The 20,703-nt window shown below is 39.2% G+C and overlaps 1 protein-coding gene across 7 annotated transcripts in view; it reads right to left on the reverse strand.

Annotated features, from left to right (window-relative positions):
* Positions 1-20,703, reverse strand: part of DLGAP2 (DLG associated protein 2) — a 688,475-nt gene that overhangs the window by 91,390 nt on the left and 576,382 nt on the right. For all 7 annotated transcript variants that reach the window (XM_050950699.1, XM_050950698.1, XM_050950697.1 and 4 more), the window contains one exon: positions 15,360-15,571. In XM_050950699.1, coding sequence (XP_050806656.1) covers positions 15,360-15,571 — 212 coding nt within the window. The remainder of the gene's footprint in view (positions 1-15,359; positions 15,572-20,703) is intronic.

Here is a 20,703-nt window from a genome sequence, read left to right on the forward strand (position 1 = left end):
GCTCACAGACCCAGTGGGTAGGTCAGGAGGTTAAGGTTCAAGTTGTCACAAATTAACAGATGTCAGGTGTCCAGGTACTTGTTCTGTAGTGGGTCCAGTTCTGTGATGACTGGCATTGGAAGTGGACTTCGGGAAAGCATCACCTAAGGAAGCTGAGGAATGGGGCTGGAGTTCTCAATGTATGGCACAGCAAAGGGATAACACCCTTTCCTCAGCCCCTTAACCCTCAGATGGGAGGAGGCCCGTGGGATCCCAGCAATGGGCAGGGATGAGCTGCGGAGGGCTTAGAGTCTGACTGCAGCCCTCCATGAGTTGGAAATGATTAAGAAAGGAATCATGCCCTGCACTGTACAAGTTGTAGTTCCTAGATACTTCCTAGATAATTTAATACATTTGCTGCCCACTTAAACCACATCTCTCACATCTTGTCTTTCCTTCCATGTGTCTGGAACAAAGATGCTCATTGCTCCCTCTCCCTTACATCTCACGCACTAGCACGGGCAATAAGGCAACCTGCACTTGCATCCTAGATCTGTGCATATTCAGAGGGTGCAGGAAAAACAGCAGTGAGCCTCTGAACCCATTTACAGCATGCTCAGACACCATGCACAGTCTAGGTACACTAGGAGCAGGGAGCTCTAATGCCAACAAGATATGTCAACGCTAGACTTCCTTTTATCTTGAGTAAATTGTCAGTTAATTTGAGGTAGTTAGCACATTGTTAAGTGCCAGTGTGAACACTCCACAAACATTTGTTGCAAACTACAAATGTTTATTCTTTGCCCAGGCAAAGTAAAGTTCTTTGTACTAAGTTAGCAGAACCTTATTATTAATTATTAGTTATTATTAGTTACTATTTTTATTATTATTATTATTATTTGTATTATAGCAGCATCTCAGAGCCCCAATCGTGGACCAAGGCTGAACTGTACTGTATAAACAGGAACATAAAGATGGAATGCTAGGTTTGTTCTTTACCCAAGGCTGATGGGCAATTAATTCATTTGAGGGTTAAAAAAAAACCCTAGTACCAACAAACTCCAATGGTGTTAGGAAACTTAAAATGGGCTTCAGTGTGGTCCTTTTCATGGAATATCAGGGTTAGAAGGTACCTCAGGAGGTCATCTAGTCCAATCCCCTGCTCAAAGCAGGATCAACCCCAGACAGATTTTTGTCCCAGATCCCTAAATGACCCCCTCAAAGATTGAACTCTCAATCCTGGGTTCAACAGGCCAATCACTGAGCTATCCCTCCCTTTCCCCCTATGTTGGTATGGCATGGGGACAGCACATACTGCACTCTGTTAAAATGTATAGCATGTAGCAGCAGCTGCTCTGTGCTCTGACCCAACACTGCTGGAGGCACGGTCTGCCCCACCACCCAACATACTGTGTTTGCACCACTGTACTTCCTTACCACCCCAGTGAAGGCAGTGGGTTAAAGTCAAAGATTGCCTTTTTGACAAGGAAAAATCACTTTTCTGATCTTAGTGTTTCCTTCTCAGCAGGCTGCTGAATGGTCTACATAGCTTATTGCAAATAGTATTAAAATAAATTAAAATAAAAATCATTTTTTTTAAATAAAATGAAATAAGCATCAAAGTTTGGTTTCTAATTTGCCTTCACTGGAAATGTATTGGTAGCTATGGGGTTCAATTAGTAAACTTTTTATGCAATTTTCCTGCTGAGTGGAATGCGGACTAAGATTGACCAAAATTATTTATGGACTAAAATTGTGCAACTTGTTCCCCTTTATGTTTAAAAAAATCCCACATACTTCCCACGCAGCTTCTTCAGTGTCAACTTTGCATCATTGGGACATGACAGTATAACATTTTCTACATATATGTTCGGCTACAAGACATCACAGAGATTCCCCTAAAGAAGCAAAACAAGGACACCCCAAATAAATATCTCTGACAGTAAAAATATACATTTCAAAAGAATATACGGACTTAGACTTGTTCTTTGCTTCAAGGCAAAAAGAACACATAGATCAAAGTATATCATAAGAGGTCACTGATTTTGTGGACCTAACTTGAAACACATAAAATAAGAATAATGGTTCTTATTTGTAAGCACCTAGGCACATACCTACATTTGGGACAAAGCCCATACTTAAGCTAAACACATGCTTGAGTGCTTTGTTGAATCAGGCCTTACAGATCTACTGATGAAAAGTGGCAATATCAAGATTTTATTAAAACTTCCTGGATCTTTCAAAATGGAGCTGGATATTTTTAGTTGAGTAAATTGCCTCAAAGTGGGCATTGAAATATGAACGCACACAGAGCCAAATGTTCATTTGGCATAAGGTTAAAATCCGACAGACAAATTTTCAAAAGCGGCTGCTGTTTCTGGATTTCTTAATTTTGGATGCCTGACATCAGGTGTCTCAAACTGACACCCAAATTCTGTGCCCACTTTTGAAAATTTGGCCTTATATCAGAGGGAGAATGGAGGCCAAAACACCACTGCCAGCCCCATTTGAGTTTCCTAGCACTGTTGTGGTTTGTCTGCACTAGTTCTCATGCTTCAAGTTAACTGACTGCAAATCAGCCTAGAATAAAGAGCAAGTGGTTACATAGGGAAAAGACCTTTACTCTACGTTCAGGAAAGAATAAATAGTTGTGAATGAAATTTGATTTCAGTTATAACTGTTGAGTTCACAGCACCTTTGAAAATCAGGCAGCTGGTGTCTCAAGCTGGGCACTATGGAACAGCAGTACACAAAATTACTGCTGAACTCTTCTGAAAATGTTACCCTCAATCTATAAAATACTTATTTCTTATACACACCAGACAGTCATTTTTTAAAGAAAAGTTTTGCAACTTTTTTCTTCTGTTAGAAACAAACATGCCAATTAAACACTGAGATACCAGTATTATTTAAGGCATTATTTCGGAGACAGACCTTGTGCCCTGTCCTATGCGGTACTAGATATACCATTGGGCAGGTCTTACTAAAGGGCACTCAGCATCTGGCAGAAGTTGCTGATGTCATTGCAAGACTAGGATCCTTGTTATCACAGCGAAATCGTGTTGGACCTTATGCTAACATTGCTAAAACAAAATGAAACCACACAAAACTGATCCAGTGTAAACTCAAAAGCTTGTCTATTTCACCTACAAAAATTGGTCGAATCATAGCTATTACCTCACCTATCTTGTCTATAATATCCTGGGACCACAAGTGTACAACACTGCATGCACTATCCATGCTTTCCTTTTAATGTGTCATCATCATTGTTCTCTCTGAACACAGCTCCTTTAAAAAGGTTTAGTGTTATTAATGTAGGCTATTTTCCAAAAACGGGTGAAAAACATTTTGGACCCTCTGCTTGTTATCAGATGTTACCAAATCCTGGATTCTCAGACCAGAAACAATCTGAAAAACAGCAAGACATTGGGCTTCTTCACTGAGATTTGGTTTTTTCCAGAATACGAGTCACAGAGGCAACATGAAAAAAAGTGACAATAGAAATAAGACGCGTTGTATTATAGAGTGCCAAAAAATCAATTATCAGCAACAGTTAATAACTGTCTTCTTTCTTTGCCACACAATGTAATGGTCTAACAATCTAGTAATTAATTTTGGAGATACTCAGTTTCTCAGGAAGTACTGTTATCATAAACCATAATTGACAATTTAAACAGCAATAATTTACTAAGGGAAAAAAACCAGAGTACTGTAGCACTCTAAGCAGTTGAGTTTTGATGAATGAGGGATTGGATACTTCCTGGTAGTTAAGTAATTTTTCATTTATCAGAGCACAGTAATTTATTCAAAGGTCTATAGCAGAGCGAAAGAAATATTACATAAATTAGACACCCATTTAATTAATATTTTGAACTTTTTCTGATTTAAAGAGATCATAAATTTTTAAACCAGATTAGCATTAAAACACTTATTTCTAAAATATACTCTCAATTTAATTCCTTAGGATAAATGGTTCACTCTATGATGCACATTATGACCCCGATATTAGTTATTGAGGACCAAATATATAGAGAGACACCAATCACATACAGCAGTTGCCATCAAAAAGTCAGTCTCTATCTTCAGTGCATTTAACGCTCAGTGGTATATGGGACGCAACACAGAGTACGCAGTGTCTCAAATACTACTTTGTGGTAAGCGTTGACTTTTTAGTGGTAGCCACTGTGCCTGATGCTGCAGAAACAGAACTCATGACCTTCACAGCCAAAGGTCACAGTTCCACCACTTGATAGAGAAGATAACTGTAATCTATTCTTAGTAGTAGAAGATCTTGTATTCTCCTCACAGACCAATAGCAGAGGGCAAGACAATACTGGAGAAGGTCTAACATTCCATACAGCACAGCACTGTGGTACATATACCCACATTCCAGTCATGAGGATTGCAGCCATTTCCTATCCTCTTCCTCTTTTGTAGTGGTGGATGTTAATGGAGGAGATTTGGCTACCAGCTCTTTGCCTCTTCAGTTGCTTTCCCAGGAATCCAGGCTCTTGTTCCAATGGATAGCTCAGCATCCATAACAGGAACTGGAAACAAGGAACATCTAGCTCTGCCTTGACCATCAGCAACTGCCCTGCAGAGCACAGTGTGCGAACCACTGTTCTAAGAAGAAAGGCTTAGGGGTTATTGAGGATTGCTTAGTGCAAATTTCCTATTCTGTCGCAGCACTTAGCATACTAAACTGGTTGCTCAGGTGCAACTAAAGAGGGCAACATGCTGTGTTATGATGATATAACTGAACCATGGCATGGCTTACCATCTTCAGGAATACTGTGAACAGATTTGGTCATTTCACCTTGAAGATATAGTGGATTTTGAACAAGTCCAAAGAAGGACAAGAAGGATAGAGACACAGCAAGAAAAAGCATAAGAGCTAGCAAAAACTATTTATCTACCTTTGTAGATGCCCTTAATTTTTTTTCTTTTATCTTTTTCCCATTTAAGGGCAACCATTGTATACTGTATTTATCTCAGGCTTTATTTATGATTGGAGCTCAGGGTGTGATTTCCATCTTGTGTAGATGTACCTGCACTAGCTAGTGCGCTAGAAATAACAGCATAGCTGGGGTTGCACTGGTGGTGGCTTGGGCTAGCCACCCGAGTATGTATTTGGTGGGTCTAGGTGAGTATATACTCAAGTGGCTAAACCAAGCGGCCACGTGTGCTATCTCGACTGCCTTGCTATTTCTAGCACACTAGCTTGAGCAGAGATGTTGGGTACATCTGTGTGAGCTAGGAATCAGGTCCCCAGTTCCGAGTGTAGACATAGCCTATCTTAAGTATTTAAAGAGTACCAATTACTGTAGTATTTAGGAACCAGGTCTAATTTTATTTATTCTAAAAAGGAAAAAAGAGGAGATTTGAGAAAATTATGGAAGACTTAATGAAATGTAATCTGTCCATCTTTTCCTCCTACCTAATTTTAGAAGAAGAATAAGGAGACTCTAAATGAAATTAAAGGGTAGTACTGTAGAACTAAAGAAAGGAAGGATTTTTTGTTTTATTGTTTTGGTTTTTTTAAGGGAGCATAATATCTATACAACCTGTGGAATTCATTGAACCAAAGAGTAAACATAAAAACTAGTGTGGCTGAATTTTAAAAGGCTGGAATTGCTAATAACATCTGCAGTTAGGCAAGATAAGCTAATATCATGGATGATCAAATATCATGCTGTGCCCAGGGATCCAATGCCTCCAGCATTACACATCTAGCTTTGCACTTCACAGCAGAATTTACAAAAGTAACTGGTGGTTTTCTCAGCTGCCGGAGAAGATAACAAACAGTTTGAACCTTTGTGCCTGCTATGGTCTATTGCTATTTTTATTGCAAAGCTAATTTGAAATCAATAATTTTAATCATTATTTTTAAAGTAGGCATTTCTGAGCAAGTGAGGTGCTAACTTCATATGATTTATAAATGGCCGTATCTCTTCAGACTATCATCACAAAAGGGTCTCCTGTTGAGTTAACAGCAAGCACTTTTATTTTCAGAAATCTGCCTTCTTTTGCTTTTTATGTGGCTGTTAAACAGATACAATGGATACAAACATTATTCATGTTGATACAGTCCAATTCTGGGCGTTAGCAGATTTTAGGCAGTGTTGCTCACTGGGAACAGGTTGTTTTAACGTAGGGTTGGTCTTTACTACAGGGAGAGTGACGCTGCAATGATGCAGCAGGGGCAGTTTAGTGGGTTTAGTAAAGACCTGCTAAATTGATGGCAGAGCGCTCTCTGGTCAACCCCAGTACTCCACCTCTCCAAGAAGAGTAAGGGAAGTCAACTGGAGAGCGTCTCCCATCGACGCAGCACAGGGAAGACACCGGGGTAAGTCGACTCAAGCTATGTGAACTCCAGCTACGTTATTCACATAGCTGGAGTAGTGTAATTTAGGTTGACTTACCCCTTGGACACCTCCCTGGAGTTACACTGGGAGTTGGTTCAGTCTCTGGAGCAGCCCAGGACTAGAAGGGTGCAAACAGTACCTAAAAACCACATTAGTGCACTCCCCAGGGTGGTGACTTCTGTGCTTAGAGGCGAAGCACAGAATCTCACCATGGAGTTTTTAAAATTCCACCAAGTTTATGAAGAGTGTGTCTTATTTACAGGAACTCAATGTCATTCAATGGAATTCACTTTGAGGGCAAAACATGCCCTGTAGGACTTAGGAAATTGTAAAGTTCCAACACTGTATTTCTGACTTTTTAAACAAATGTCCAGTATCACCACTGTATTAGTGCAAAATCTAAGAATGAATGGTAACATTAAAGAAAATGCAACCACCTTTAACTGTCAGTACGTGAGATGGAGAAGCATTATTCTGTGATAAAAAGGTAACATAAAATTTGTTAAAGACCTGAGGCTGGACACTTAACAAGCAGGTATATTAATATTAGCAGTGTTTCATCAGTCATCATAACCTATTTTATTGAGGGATTTGCATTTCAATGGATATTCATTTCTCTACCTGGATGTATCTTAATTCTATGTTTGGATTTATACAAAATAGCTCATAAACCTGGACCTTACATAGGAACAGTGCCATTCTGCAGAAGCTGAGATTCACACAGTGACTGTAGAGCCCTGCTGAAGTCAATGGGGCTCTCTGCATGGGAGAGTGGATGTGCTCACCTTCAGTCAATTACAAACTCAGGACTGTAGATGCTAAGTTTGACTTTCTTTTAAGGACAGAATAGTTATTTTGGGTTCCTTGAAATACAGTTGGTGTCTATAAATCTAGTTAATTTCTCTATAGTGGAAAATTTACTTTCTAAGATTTGCCAAACTATAATAGTTTATTTTTGGTCTGACTATGATGGAGATCAGGTTTGGGGCCAAATGAAATTAAAAAGGTTTTCTGTGTAGGAAAGTAGCCATCTATTTCCCTTTTTTGACGAACTCGTCTTAGATATTGCACATTGGATTTATTAAAATGAGACTGTGTTAGGAACAGGGCATAGGATGTTGTTTCTTTCTCTGTGAAATTTCTATTAATTATTGGAAGAAAACAGAGGTCCTCTTTTTTGGGTCAGAGAAATTAAATGCCTTCTTAATTCTATAATGTTATCTGCAAAGGAACAACACTTAAAGATGATTTAATGGCTGATTGTTATAGTGAATGGTTTATGATGTAAAATTTTGAAAATTATTTTTTAAAAGTTGGTCCTGTTTAGCTGTGATTAATGTATTTAGGCAGTAGCACTACAAACATTGTGATTTATATCATAACTCAGTATGAAGAATATTTTTATTGTAGCAATTTTCTAATCATTACCCTCACATGATTTGCTTCCCAAAACGGTGGCCTACAGAAATCATAGATATAGGATAAAATTGTCAAAAGTCTCTAAACGACTTATGCATCTAAGTCCCACTTACTTTCAATTAAACTTAGGCTACTAAGTCACTTCGGTACTTTTGAAAACTTTACCTATTTTCTCTGAGGGGCTGCTTCTCATATTCTTCTGCTTTTATTTGATTTATTTTTCCATTACGTACATATCTATATTTTTGTAACAGGCCCTGATTCAGCAAAACACGTAAACATGGGCTAAAGTCCATCTGTACTGAGCAAGGCACTTAAGAATGTGCTTAAGTTCCATTATAATCGATGGGATTTGAGCACAGAGTGCTTTACTGAATAGGGCCCTCACAAGATGACTTCATGTAACTTAAAAAAATGAAATAAAAGTCACATCAGGAAAACCAGAATTTAATTTATGCATTTTTTCGGCTTCTCTAACTAAAAACATCTTATTTTTCAAATTCTTGCCTCCAGCAGAGAGCATTTATCCACACTAACTTTTTATTGTGGAGATTAAATAAGAAAAAAACAAAAACACCTCCTGATTCAGCCTTTTAAATTAAAAGAAAAGTAAAAGTAAGATACAAGTTGAGAGCAGAAGTTAACAGGCAACTTTGTTTGGGGAAAAAAAGCTTTGTCATCAGAAGTTGCAAATTCACGGTTGTGATACTTGCCCTTGTAAATGATTGTTTCTGTACATCACTGGGATGAATTACAGCTTTGTGAAACAATGCTCTTTTATTCCTGGGAAGTCTTCACACACTCTTGTCAGAGTCTGAAGATCTACCCATCTCACCCACTAACATTCCCACCCTAATCTGGTGCCTTGGATTTCAAGCCAATAACAGAGTGGTAGTGTTCTCTACCGTTCAGGAGATTTGGGTTAGATTACTTCCTGGTTTTGGAGTGAATGCTGGTGAAGGGCAACATGCTCAGCAGCTGGGGGAACAAGGTATCTTGCATTGTTCAAGAGCAACCACTATTCTTTCTGCAAGTAAGAATGGATGGAACTTCCTTCTGACCCCATAAAATAGTGATTTTCAACAGGTGGCCCATGGGCCATATGTGACCTGCTAAGACATCTTGTGTGGTCCACCAGCTCTCGTTAAAAATATTTATAATTAAATTCACAAACAGTGATGCTCGGTCTATCATTTACCTATGACTTCCTTAGTAAGTAACTTACTAGCTTAATTTGTAAAGAAAGAAGTGCTGGACTCAGCCCTGGCAAGCCCCGGCACAAACGAAGCACTGGCTGGGTGGCCAGAGAATGGCCGGGTGCTGGGTTTATGAATTGCCAATCTCAGAGGTGCCGGGGCTCAGCCCTGCAACAAATTAAGCATTGCTTACTGGATCTTAAGTTCTCAAGATTGCATCGGCTATGATTGAGCTAGGAAGCCACCCATTTTTCACTAGTGATGGAAATGAAGCCAAAAATGAATGTGAGTGGAAGTAAACATCATAAAGTCAACAGCAAAAACTGAGCTTTTAACTCAAACTGGATAGTGGATTTTCTTTTTATTATGCCACCTCATTTAAACACAAAACCTTTGTATTTAATATGCCAAATCTCTGTATCCATCTATAAGGTGGTCAGCATGAGGCGCCACTTTGAATCAAAGCACAGTAACTTCAACACGGCCTATCCTCCTGGCAGTGTTTGCAAGACGTGCCAAAACTGAAAATCTGAAGTCTTCATATCACACTTCAAATGTCATTCTCACAACATCGGTGACTGTGCAGGAAAAAGCAACAGCTGCTCAGAGATATCCCATGCCTACTGATAGTGAGGAAGCAGAGCGAGGGTAGTCAGCTTCAGCAGTGTTACTGAGATCAGCCTGTGTGACCATGCTCAATACAAGCCAAGCAGCAAATCTGGGGGGAAGGCACAGGACCCTGCATGTCCCCCTCTCCCATGCATCGCCTTTGCAGCTGCTTCTCTTCGGATGATATTGGTACTAGCTAAAAAGAAAAAGCCTTTCCTGGATGCCAAGTCTGTGGAGGAGTGCACGTTGGAAATGCTGGAGAAACTTTTTCCTGGAGACAAAAATAAAGATTCTCCTCTGATCCCATGGCAGTGTGAAGATTGGAGGTAATTTATGAGGATTATTTGTCAGCCCTTCTTTCCAATTAAAAAAACTGCCAAATACACGTCTCTTGCAGTGGACGAATCAAGTGATTGAAGTGACACTGCCCAGCTATCACTGTTACATTTTATGATGGTAAAATTCTCAAGGAACAAGTTTTGTGCTTAATACCTTTAGAAACCTACACAACAGGAGAGATCATTTTTGAAAAGGTAAAAGGCATTTTTGAGAAAAACGGTTTAGATCTGCAGAAAGTAAACTTGCTTGTTATATATGGAGGTCCCTCCGGGACAGGGAAAGAGAAGGGCTTTGCTTCACATTTGGCAGCAATACACCCATCATTCACCAGACTGTCCTGGGTGGTAAGTTGTCTGGAGACTTGAAAAAAACCAACGAGTATTGTAATGAGATTGGTGAACTACATATGCTCAACTTCTAGCTTGCAACATCATCTTTTTAAAGCTCTTTTACATGACGTTTCAGATGAACACAGTGACCTGTAGCAGCACAACAATGCTAGCTGGTTAACAGTGGGGGATGCATGTTACAAAGGTTTTGTGAACTTCAAAAAGAAAGAATAGAATTTCTTTCAAACCACAAGACGAACAAGGCTTGCAAGTTCTTGGAAATCATGAATGACGTCCCCTCTATGTCACAGGTAGCTTTTCTATGTGATATTACCGGTCACTTCAATTCCCTCAACTTGCAGCTATAAGGCTGTGCAGGCAGTGCTGGGGATCTGTTTGAAAAAGTGCATGCCTTTCAGAGGAATCTTGAAATCTTTCAGCCAAGCTTAACAGGAAAGATGTTGCACTTTCCCACATGTTGTGTTGTTTCTACAGATGAAATTTAGATGAAAACTCTAGTAGAACAAGAGCGCTAGACGCATGAGGCCTGGTATGAGACCTAAGGCCTGAACTAAAGTAGTCAGGCGCTGCTGATATAAAGCAAAATCAGGCTATGAGCAGAAGTCAGGTCCTGTTATAAAAATGCCTACTTGCAGGTTCCCATAACTTGGCAAGAAAGGGCGGGTATTTCAAAAACGCAAATGTTCCTAAGAAGTGCTAGGCACAGGACACTTATGTAAACACATTCCAAAAGGGTGGTACCAGAACACCCTGATACCAAGTATGGTATAAACATACTCCCCGAAGATAATAGGGACACATTGACTCTTCCTGAAGATAAGATCAGATAACAGATGATGGATAGAGATGTTTTCATCAAACCAACATGTACAACACAGAGTGGTAACTAACCATGTCAGAGGGGCAACAAGTAACTTGCTTGTAACAGTACACAAAAAAGGGTTCACAGAAAGTGTGTCTTTGTCCAGCCGCAAGGGGAATGGAAAGTACCACTAGTGTAATTGTAGCACATGTATGCCCATTACAGTGTAATTGTACATTGTAATTGATCCAGGAAGTTAGGAACGTGCTTTATTGACAATAAACCTGGCTGAGTGTCTTTGCTACTGAATAGAATCTGTGGTCGTCTTTGGCAGTTCAATCAGCGCCTGCTGTACAGGTTATCTGGCCAGAGCCAGCGCAGCACACAGAAAACAAACACATGAAGCAAACAACTGATGACAAAAACCATGCAAGAAATCCTAAACAATCTGACTGAAAATTTTAAAATATGATTTGAGAATTTTAAAATTCCCAAGGATTTGCTTTTATTTGTTCATGATGATGGCTCTGATGATGGACCTTGCCTTTCTAATGCAAAGAACATTCTTGATTCAATTGATGAAGGTGTCTTTCAATTAGAAATTGTAAAGCTCCAGAGCTCAGATGCCTTCAAAACAAAATTCAGAGAAGTGGGACTTTGTGATTTCTGGACTCAATAGGCTGACTAGTTTCAGAATAGCCAGAATCTAGCTATCTATCTTTTAATGATGTTCAGATCAACGTTCCTCTGTGAATCTGGATTTTCTACCATGAACATTATAAAAAAACCAACACTACAATCATCTGACAGATGAGCATCTTCACCAATGCATGCGCCTTGCCCTGACCTCCTACAAATCGCTCTTCACAAAACTTGCCAGAGATCATCAATGTCACTTCCCCCATTAGAGATTGCCACAAACACAGGTAATAATGTTGATTTATCAGCTTTGTTGGAAGATAAAACAGTAATACTTATGTTGCAATTAAGGTCTTTATGTATTGGCAGCTGAAGTTTTTATTTTTTATTTTGCCAGCCTTCTGCAAAAATGGCCTGCAAAATGGCCTGCCTCTTGTCATAAAATTCTCAGATTGGTCCATGAGTAGATCTAATTGAATATCACTGGCATAAAAGATACTTTTTATTTCACAGGCTCAGGGATTCCAAGGCCAGGATGGATCATTGTGATCATCTAGTCTGACCTCCTGTATAGCACAGACCACGTAACTTCCCCAAAATAATGCGCAGAGTAGATCTTTCAGACAAACATCCAATCTTCATTTGAAAATTGACAGTGATGGAGAATACACCACAACCCTTGTTAATTGTTTCAAGGGCTCATTATTCTCACTTGAAAAAAATCACACCTTATTTCGAGTCTGAATTTGTCCAGTTTCAACATCCAGCTATTAGCCAGATGGCTTGTTCTTCAGCACTGCAAAACATCTCTTTTCCCAGGGGCTAAGCCTTTTGCCCCTGGGTTCTCTCCCAATCCAGGGAGCAGTCTAACCCAGATCTCCTGAGTGACAGTAGAGAAAGTAGCTATGTCATTGGCCTGGCAATTGCCCTGTTAGTGTGACAAGGCTTTGTAACAAGCCATCAAACTGTTCTTGGTAAATCTCCACTTTCACCCCTTTGGGTAGGTCTACCTGGGAATAAAAAACTCACTGCATGGCTGTGGCTGGCCAGAGTCAACTGTCCTGGGCTAATAGGTCTCGTGCAGCAGAGCTAAAAATTGCTTTGTAGATGTTCAGGCCTGGGCTGGAGACCAAGCTCTGGGACCCTGCAACCCTAGCCTGAGCCTGAATATCTACACAGCAATTTTTCAGCCCCGGAGCCTCAGCCCTGCAAACCCAAGTTAGCTGTGGTTTTTTTTCCCTGTATAGACGTTCTGTCCAAGACTCCTGGCTGGCTGCAGAATCTTGGAAAGCTGCTAATGAAGTGTGCAGCTGGACTTCTACTGTCAGGAGGATGAATAAAAGCAACGATTAATAAAAAAAGCAAATACAAGATTAACATAATTTTTCTGCCGCTAATTATTCTTCCCATCTCCTCAACTGAAACTATTCCCTCAGCACCACCCTCTACAGAAGCCATGTCTAAAATAAATACAGAAAATATTTAAAAAAATAAGTTTTAAACTTAATAATTTAAACAGGGATGGATTAGCTACATGCATCAAAGGATGATAGTGAAATAGTATATTAATTAATATAGCATGGAAGCAGGATTAAATTTGGCCCCTGCATGATCCTTCACAAGATCACACAAAGGCAAGCTTCCTGTCTGCATGCCTACCAAGCAGTATTTCATCAGAAAGATGCTATAGCGAAGCTCACCATAACTGCCACCACCCTGGGAGCCTGGGGTGTTGGACACTGTCAGAGGCAGATGGTTGCAGAACAGATCCAGTACAACAAATCCTATATTTCTTTTTTGTTCTTATATTCTTATGTTATACTTGGGCTATAAAGGGTTAAACTTCAGCAGAAAGTTCAAATGTTTAAAGTGACACCACGCAATGTCATACTTCCAGTTCACTCCAATGGACCCACTCACACATATAGACAGCAGAGTCTCTCCTGAATACAGAATACTGAATACAGTCAGGCTAGATTATACCAGAATCAATACTGTGCTTATTTAATGTTATTTCTTATTGTTAATCATATAAATAATTTGTCTTAAATACCTGTCAGATTCATAAATGAAATATCACAACACATACCATATATATGCAGTGTATATGGAGGATCTATTGCTATAGTAAAGTCTATTACTTAGAGAAGAAGCAGGCAAAATATACACAACACACTGTAATTTTAATTGTTACCTGACCTAGCTCATTTTCAGTTCACTCTTCATGTTTGCAAAGGTAAGTTTCTCTTGAGTTGCTTCAAAAGCATAATGGAAAACTCTAGCACCACATGATTATTCATCTGCATGACTGTTGCCAGTAAGATCAGAAAATCTATAACCTGATCACAGTGGACAAGCCAATCAATGCAGCTGAGCTGGTGCACCAGGGGACATAACCTGTATCTGGTAGTGGGCAAGTTGATGAGCAGGAATCAGAAAGTGGCTCTCAGTCACAATCTTGTTCATGGTCTGGTCCTGAAACAGTTCACGTACGTTCTGTCCTTGGCTCAGGGCTTGTGGAAAAGCACAAATAAGCCTTTAATCGTTTTCTACAATGCTAAAATGAATCTGCTCCTGCTCCAGTTGAAATCAACAGCAAATCTGCCACTGATTTCTGTCATTTCTAGTATACTGCATTAGTACTGTTCTGTGTTTTTAATATTTTTGTTTTGTACAGTATATTTGCAAAACATGGCAAAATAGATGGATTGTATTGATAAACTCCTGCATTATGAATACAGTGGATTGTAAAAAGCTCCCCTTTATAACATATATCTTATTTAAACGTGTAATTTTTTATTTCTAGGAGAACAGAATGTCCTTTACGTTGCATAAATAAATAGAGTAGTACACTCTTAGAACTGTCTTCTGAAGCAATATTTTAGATTCCATGTTGCTTTCATGACACTGGTTATTGTTGGTATTGTGAACATTATTTTTCCTCTAATCCGCTTACTAAATTCTTTTATTTAACAAAGCCAAACAGATTATACTTTGGTTGAAGTTTTTTACTATTACTATTATTATTATTATAAAAGTGTGCATCACTAAGGTACTGCATATATGGTAACATCTACAGGCAGCTGGTGGATAAAGGTGAAATTGTCAGTCAACTTCAGTCTCAATTTCTTCGCTTGGCGCATTTCTCACAGAATTCTGAAGCTACGTGGAACACCCATTCTCATTAATGGAAGTTGCAGGGTTGGAGCAATGCTACCACTTTGAACATTTACCTCTAAAAAATACTTAAATGTGTAGTTTTGTAATGATACATTTTTTAAAAAAAGACAAATAAAAACCTACTAGAAGCACAAGTCTGGCTCCATTATGTAAATACATATCTAGACAAATATAATATGTACATTACTTATTGGATAGACCACACATTATGGGTGCTCAGAAAAACATATTAAACTGTTTTTTAAATGAGTGTGATACAATATACTTGATACATGGGAAAGCTGCTATATGGAAAGCATCATGTTGATAACTAAAAGTCACAGATGATACAAATGTAGTATTGCTGTATTTTTTGCTGTGTGTATTTATTTATATATTTCATGAAACCGTTTGTTGTAATCACATCAAAATATCATTAAAAAAATGACCTGAGTCATTATGGCTTTCAGTAAGATATGCAACAAAGTTTGGTGAAGCTTACTTTTGGTGATCTCCAAGTGGTCTCTGTCCAATGGATTTTAATAATGACTCTGGTCGAACCGCTACCTTTGGTGATGTTTTAGGGCTAGTGTCAGAATCTCCACTTTCCTCATCTCCCATGGCTTTAATATAACTCCCACTTCTCATTCTCCTGCAGGGGATCTCCTCGTCTTTACCGCCAACAGGGTACCCTCCCCATTCATCTTGAGGCACCTGGTACCGAACACAAAAATATGCAGGAATCTCATCATATTTTAAGAGACAGCCTTAGATATTCCACACTTCAAAGACACGTCATTTAGGTTTGACCCTTGAGGCACAATGCCACTGGTAAAATTTTCAAAAGTTCCTAAGTGACTTAAGAGCCTAAGTCACATTTTCAAAAGTGGCTTATATGCATAGGAACCTAAAACCCATCGAGAGTCAAGCACTTTTGAATATTTTACCCATAATCCTCATATTGGGATTCTGTAGCCTTTCAGACATACCATCACTAATGAAATATTAAAAAAACTGCATTTAAATAACATTAAGATGTATTTTTGTCACAAATTGATGGAATTCAGAGAGATGGCTAATGTTCATAATTCAGACTCTTATGAAACAAGCATAATGGTGGGAGTTTTCTAAAGTAATTTTTTTAAAGAATGATAAATAAATAATTCAGAGAAGTCTGTAATATAACCTCATTCTATACCAGTAAAATAGGCAGTTAATTACTAATACATAGGCTTTAGGCAGTTAAATTCTCATTATGTTTAGTTACTAGACAATCTATCACTCCTCACTAGCTTTGTACATCAGGAGATCTAGGTTCAATTTCTGACTTAGGAAACAAGTGGAAATGAGTTTGATTGCTACATGCTCATAACTTTCTGCATCACAAAGCTTCCAAGTAGTTCAGCATGAGATGAAGTCTCTACCCAACATAAACTCGGAATTGGAAGCCGTGCTGTTTCAAGCTATGATACAGGCATGCAGACACTCACATGGTTAAAATTAAGGGTGTACATAAGTGCTTTGCTAGATCTGGGTCAGAGAGCTCACCACTTTGGAAGATCAAGCCCTTTATCAGCATGATGCCTTCCCATATTATATAGATTAAAAATATATATATATATATATACCCTAAAAAGCTGGAGGACTGCAAGGTAAGACTCTATAGTGGTGATTCTGAAAAGTTAAAAGGTCTAGTCAAGTCTGTCAAACTAAACACATTTGGGGCTGATCCAAAGTCCATTCAACTCAATGGAAATGATTTTGTCATGAGTATAGTGTATATACTTTGGAGGAAAAAGTGCATAAATTAAAGTAGATATTGATGCCTGCCTGAATGTTTACTAATTTTTGGTCTGCTGGGTGGGAAGCATGAACATTGATGAGCTTATGCTCTCGAAAGTTAGTAGGAAGCACCCAGCATTCCTCTGAAGAAGGGTTAGGAGAACCGTAGAGGTTTGCACAGAACCAGCAGTTTTTCCATGGAAAACTGCCAGGATTAGTCTGGAACTTATTTGCTAGACCTTGCTCTTGTTTTTCTCTTGGATTTCTCCAGTTTGTTTTCTCAGAGAACCCACTTTGGAGGCCTATCCAACCAGAAGAAACTAAACTAGAGAAAGTTCTGGCACAAGAAGAGGGATCTCATTCATGCTGCTTACTTTGTGTGAGGCCGGAGATTTTTGGAAGACACCTGAATTGCTGTTCAGAAAATCAAAAGGACAAAAACACTACCCTGGCCTAAATGTTTTCTTCCTGGGGTGGTGATGATGGCTCTATAAAACCAAACCTGGGGACACTGAGTAGACTATTCTTGGAATTAGATGTGAAAGAACAAGAAGAATACTATGACCCTGATTGATAGTTACACTGAGATGTGGATTCTTAATAGCTTCTCTCTCTGTTGGTTACTTTTTTTCCCTGATGCTTCTCCTTCGCTTTGTGACTTTTTTCTGAGTATAGAGGGCTATGCTTTTTGGTTTTGTTTTCTGCTCAAGCAACACCTTTTCAATAATCATCTAAAAGACAACATTCTATTGCTGCACTTTAAAAATAAAATAAAATAAAATAAAATAAGAAATTCATTAGGTATTGACTATTTTCCTCGATTTACCCTGTCCTTAGAGGGTAAATGCCACAATGTCATGCTTGGCATTGTGGCAAGCTCCTGTTGGCACATGAAATATTTGCAGCAAAAGTTGAAATGCTAAAATTGCAAGTCTTTTCACCTTAGATTGTGGATTTGAGAGTTTGGTCCCAGTTTCATGGGCCCATTTTTGAAGGAATTTTTTTTTTCTTGAGAAAACACAAAACCTTGTGAGTAAATGTTTTTTGAGCCAGTTACTGGCCTTCCCCCCACCCCCCACCAACAGAGGGAAATTCTATGAAAAATATGTATGCAATTTTCCATAAATATAAAAATGCAAATGACTTTATTGTCACAAATTCTAGAATTAGAAGTCTCTAACCCCATACAAATTTGACTGGCTCTATTTCCTCCAGCCCTATTGACTATGGCTCTAAAGGTTTTGGAAGTAGGGAGGAGTTATAGAATCAATATGGACCTATAAAGAAGGCCTTGTTTCTTTAAATACATAACCTTTTATTGCCTCAACACCATTTTCAGTGCATGTATCTTTCTCAATGCACATATGTTATTTAGTTATTCTGATTTTTTTTAAAAATGTGCTGATTCATTGCTCTACGTACATGTATTATATAATTAAAAACATTCAAAAAGCTTTATAAAATGTACCAGGAATTCCTCCTCAACATTAATGAAAGCCACCCCCTCCATTCCCTTCAAATTTCATAAGCCGCCCCCATCCCTGAGCATGTGGGAGAACAGAGAGAGATCTTGCAGCTTGCCCTGAAGGTCAGCTGACACTGTCAAACAAGTGGGGAGTTAATTTCGGAGCTGAGGACCCTTTGCTGGGAATGTCCTACCAATAACTCTCCCATTTAAACCAGGGGGATGTCATCATGAGAACCTCAACTGATATCACATGTCATGGTATCACATGCAGAAGGAGGTGGTCAGATAGATCCCAAACCATGTAGGGCTTTTATAGGTCAAAATCACACCTTCAGTTGCACCTGGAAATGAGCTGGAAGCCAGTGCAGATCACAAAGCACAAGTGTAATATGCTGTGAGAGACACTCCACGAAGCAAGTCAGCAGCTGCATTCTGTATTAGCTGACATTACCAAACTTTTTTTTTTCAAGAGCAGCCCCAAGCAGAGCACAGCTGCAATAACTGAAATTTGAAGTGAAGACGACATGGGTCCCATGTATTCAGGGATTCTATATCCACAAAATGTCCACTTGCTACAGAACTGTGCTCCACAATCTCAGCTTAAACTGAAAGACATGAATCTAGTATAAATATATGAACTGTCACCTGCTTTATTCTTCAGAGAGCCTTGAAGCAAAAGGTGTGAAATGCCCCATGGCCCCATAGTTTATAGTGCTCTAGGGAGCAAAGAAACAGCAGGTAGGGAGCTAGAGCTGGCGTCCAGCTTGTAACCAGGGGGATCTGGAAATGTAGGCTAGCCAGATGGGTTGTCTGGATGATGGGACAAGGCCCAGAGAACTAGGAAGATGACCAAATGAACCTGACCACAAGCTTCCCTGGCATATATGGAAGGAAAAAGGCTTTGAATGATGCAGGGACCTTTGCCTGAAGTGTGGAGCCAGGCTACCTATAGGATATAATGGAACCAAAAAAAAAGCCATCCTCATCCATTCACTATAAAAAGAACCACTGTAAGAATACTCAGATGAATTTCGCATCCATTAGTATTTTAAACCAGAGCCATAGTTGTACATGTTTATGTGAAGAGATGGGAATAAAGGGTGTTTATATGAGGAGGAGGGAATGAAGGGTATTTCACAGTGACAGACAAAATTACATTGTTGTAGAATTTAAGGGTGGTGGTTGTGTAATTTGTTTTCATTGTGCCACAGAAGTACATGGAGCTCTGGGCATATGTTTTTTGCCACAAGTCTTCTCAGGTAAGAAATGCTGAGTAAAAACTGACTCTTTTGGAATTACTGGTAACTAACCCCTTCTGAGGAGCTACATCATTCAACCTTTGCATTTTTCCAGTCACTCTACCTCACAGAAGGGTAATCATGTGTCTTCCCTCTCTGTGGCCACAAAAGGCCCTGCCTGAAGTACAAGTGGTGCAGTTCTGATGCACAGAGGAAAGAAATCCCATATGCTGGATTCAAGTCCTTCACAGACGATAGAGCCAAGACTATCGGGCGCCCTCTGCATCTTCCACAGATGGGTTCGGTGAGGGACAAGGGTGAGTTGGAAGATCAATCATTGACCATTATTTCAAATAGTGAGGACAAAGCACAGCCTACAGTAGTAGTCATGGAAAAGCTCTGGTGTTGCTCTGGAGTCTGGGGAGAAGAGAAAAGCCTTTATTTCCTGCTGCCCTGGAATCCACACACCAACTTTGGCTATTCAGACTTGATGGGAGCAAGAGGATTTGGCCCATAAGGAGCAAGTGACATTCAGGGCATTATTTCTAGATAATCAAGCTGGCCTAATGTACTCTTGCTGCATGAACCAAAAAGTGTAGCCTACTTTTTTAAAATATTCATTTCCAGGATTTCAAACATCTTAGCTGTTAAACAACTGTAACCTACAAGAGTGCATCAGTTTATAACCACTGAGGTACAGGCAGAAGTTTGGTGATTGTAGGAATTGTAACAGAAAACCTATTTTGTGATTTAGTAAAGTAACAATGGAACAAGAAAAGTGCTCTGACAGCATCTCCAGGCATGCCTACACCAACATTTGCTGCACAGCAAACTGGGGTGTAAATCTACGTGCAGCATGCATGCTGTGCACTAACTATTGGCGTGAACACCACTGCTGTGCACTAGATGTTCCATAGAGCACACTGACTTACTGCTCTTTCAAACCACCTATTTAATCCAAGCAAGACACATTTTTATTCCATAGGCTTTTCCCCCAGTCATTACGTGGACATTACTGAAATGATAGCACAGATGTCTTTAAAAAACCCTCTTTTTAAAAGGACTATATAGAAATGAATATATATTTTATCTCTCATCCACTCTTCTCATCCTAACAAATGAGTTTTATGGTTATGATCAGCTGACCCAAAACTCCATTGGCAATTATTTAGCCGCCAGAGGAAGGTCATTATTTTTGTTAATTTCCAGTTGTTAGGAGACATTTTACTATCTGTACAATTCTAAAGGGGGATATATTTATTCCCTTACTTGACGTAAGAGGGGCCATGAATACATTGTCACTAAGCTATTGAGGGAGGGATAGCTCAGTGGTTTGAGTATTAGCCTGCTAAACCCAG

Source organism: Gopherus flavomarginatus, chromosome 4 (genome assembly GCF_025201925.1).
Source record: "Gopherus flavomarginatus isolate rGopFla2 chromosome 4, rGopFla2.mat.asm, whole genome shotgun sequence".
Lineage (NCBI taxonomy): Eukaryota > Metazoa > Chordata > Testudines > Testudinidae > Gopherus > Gopherus flavomarginatus.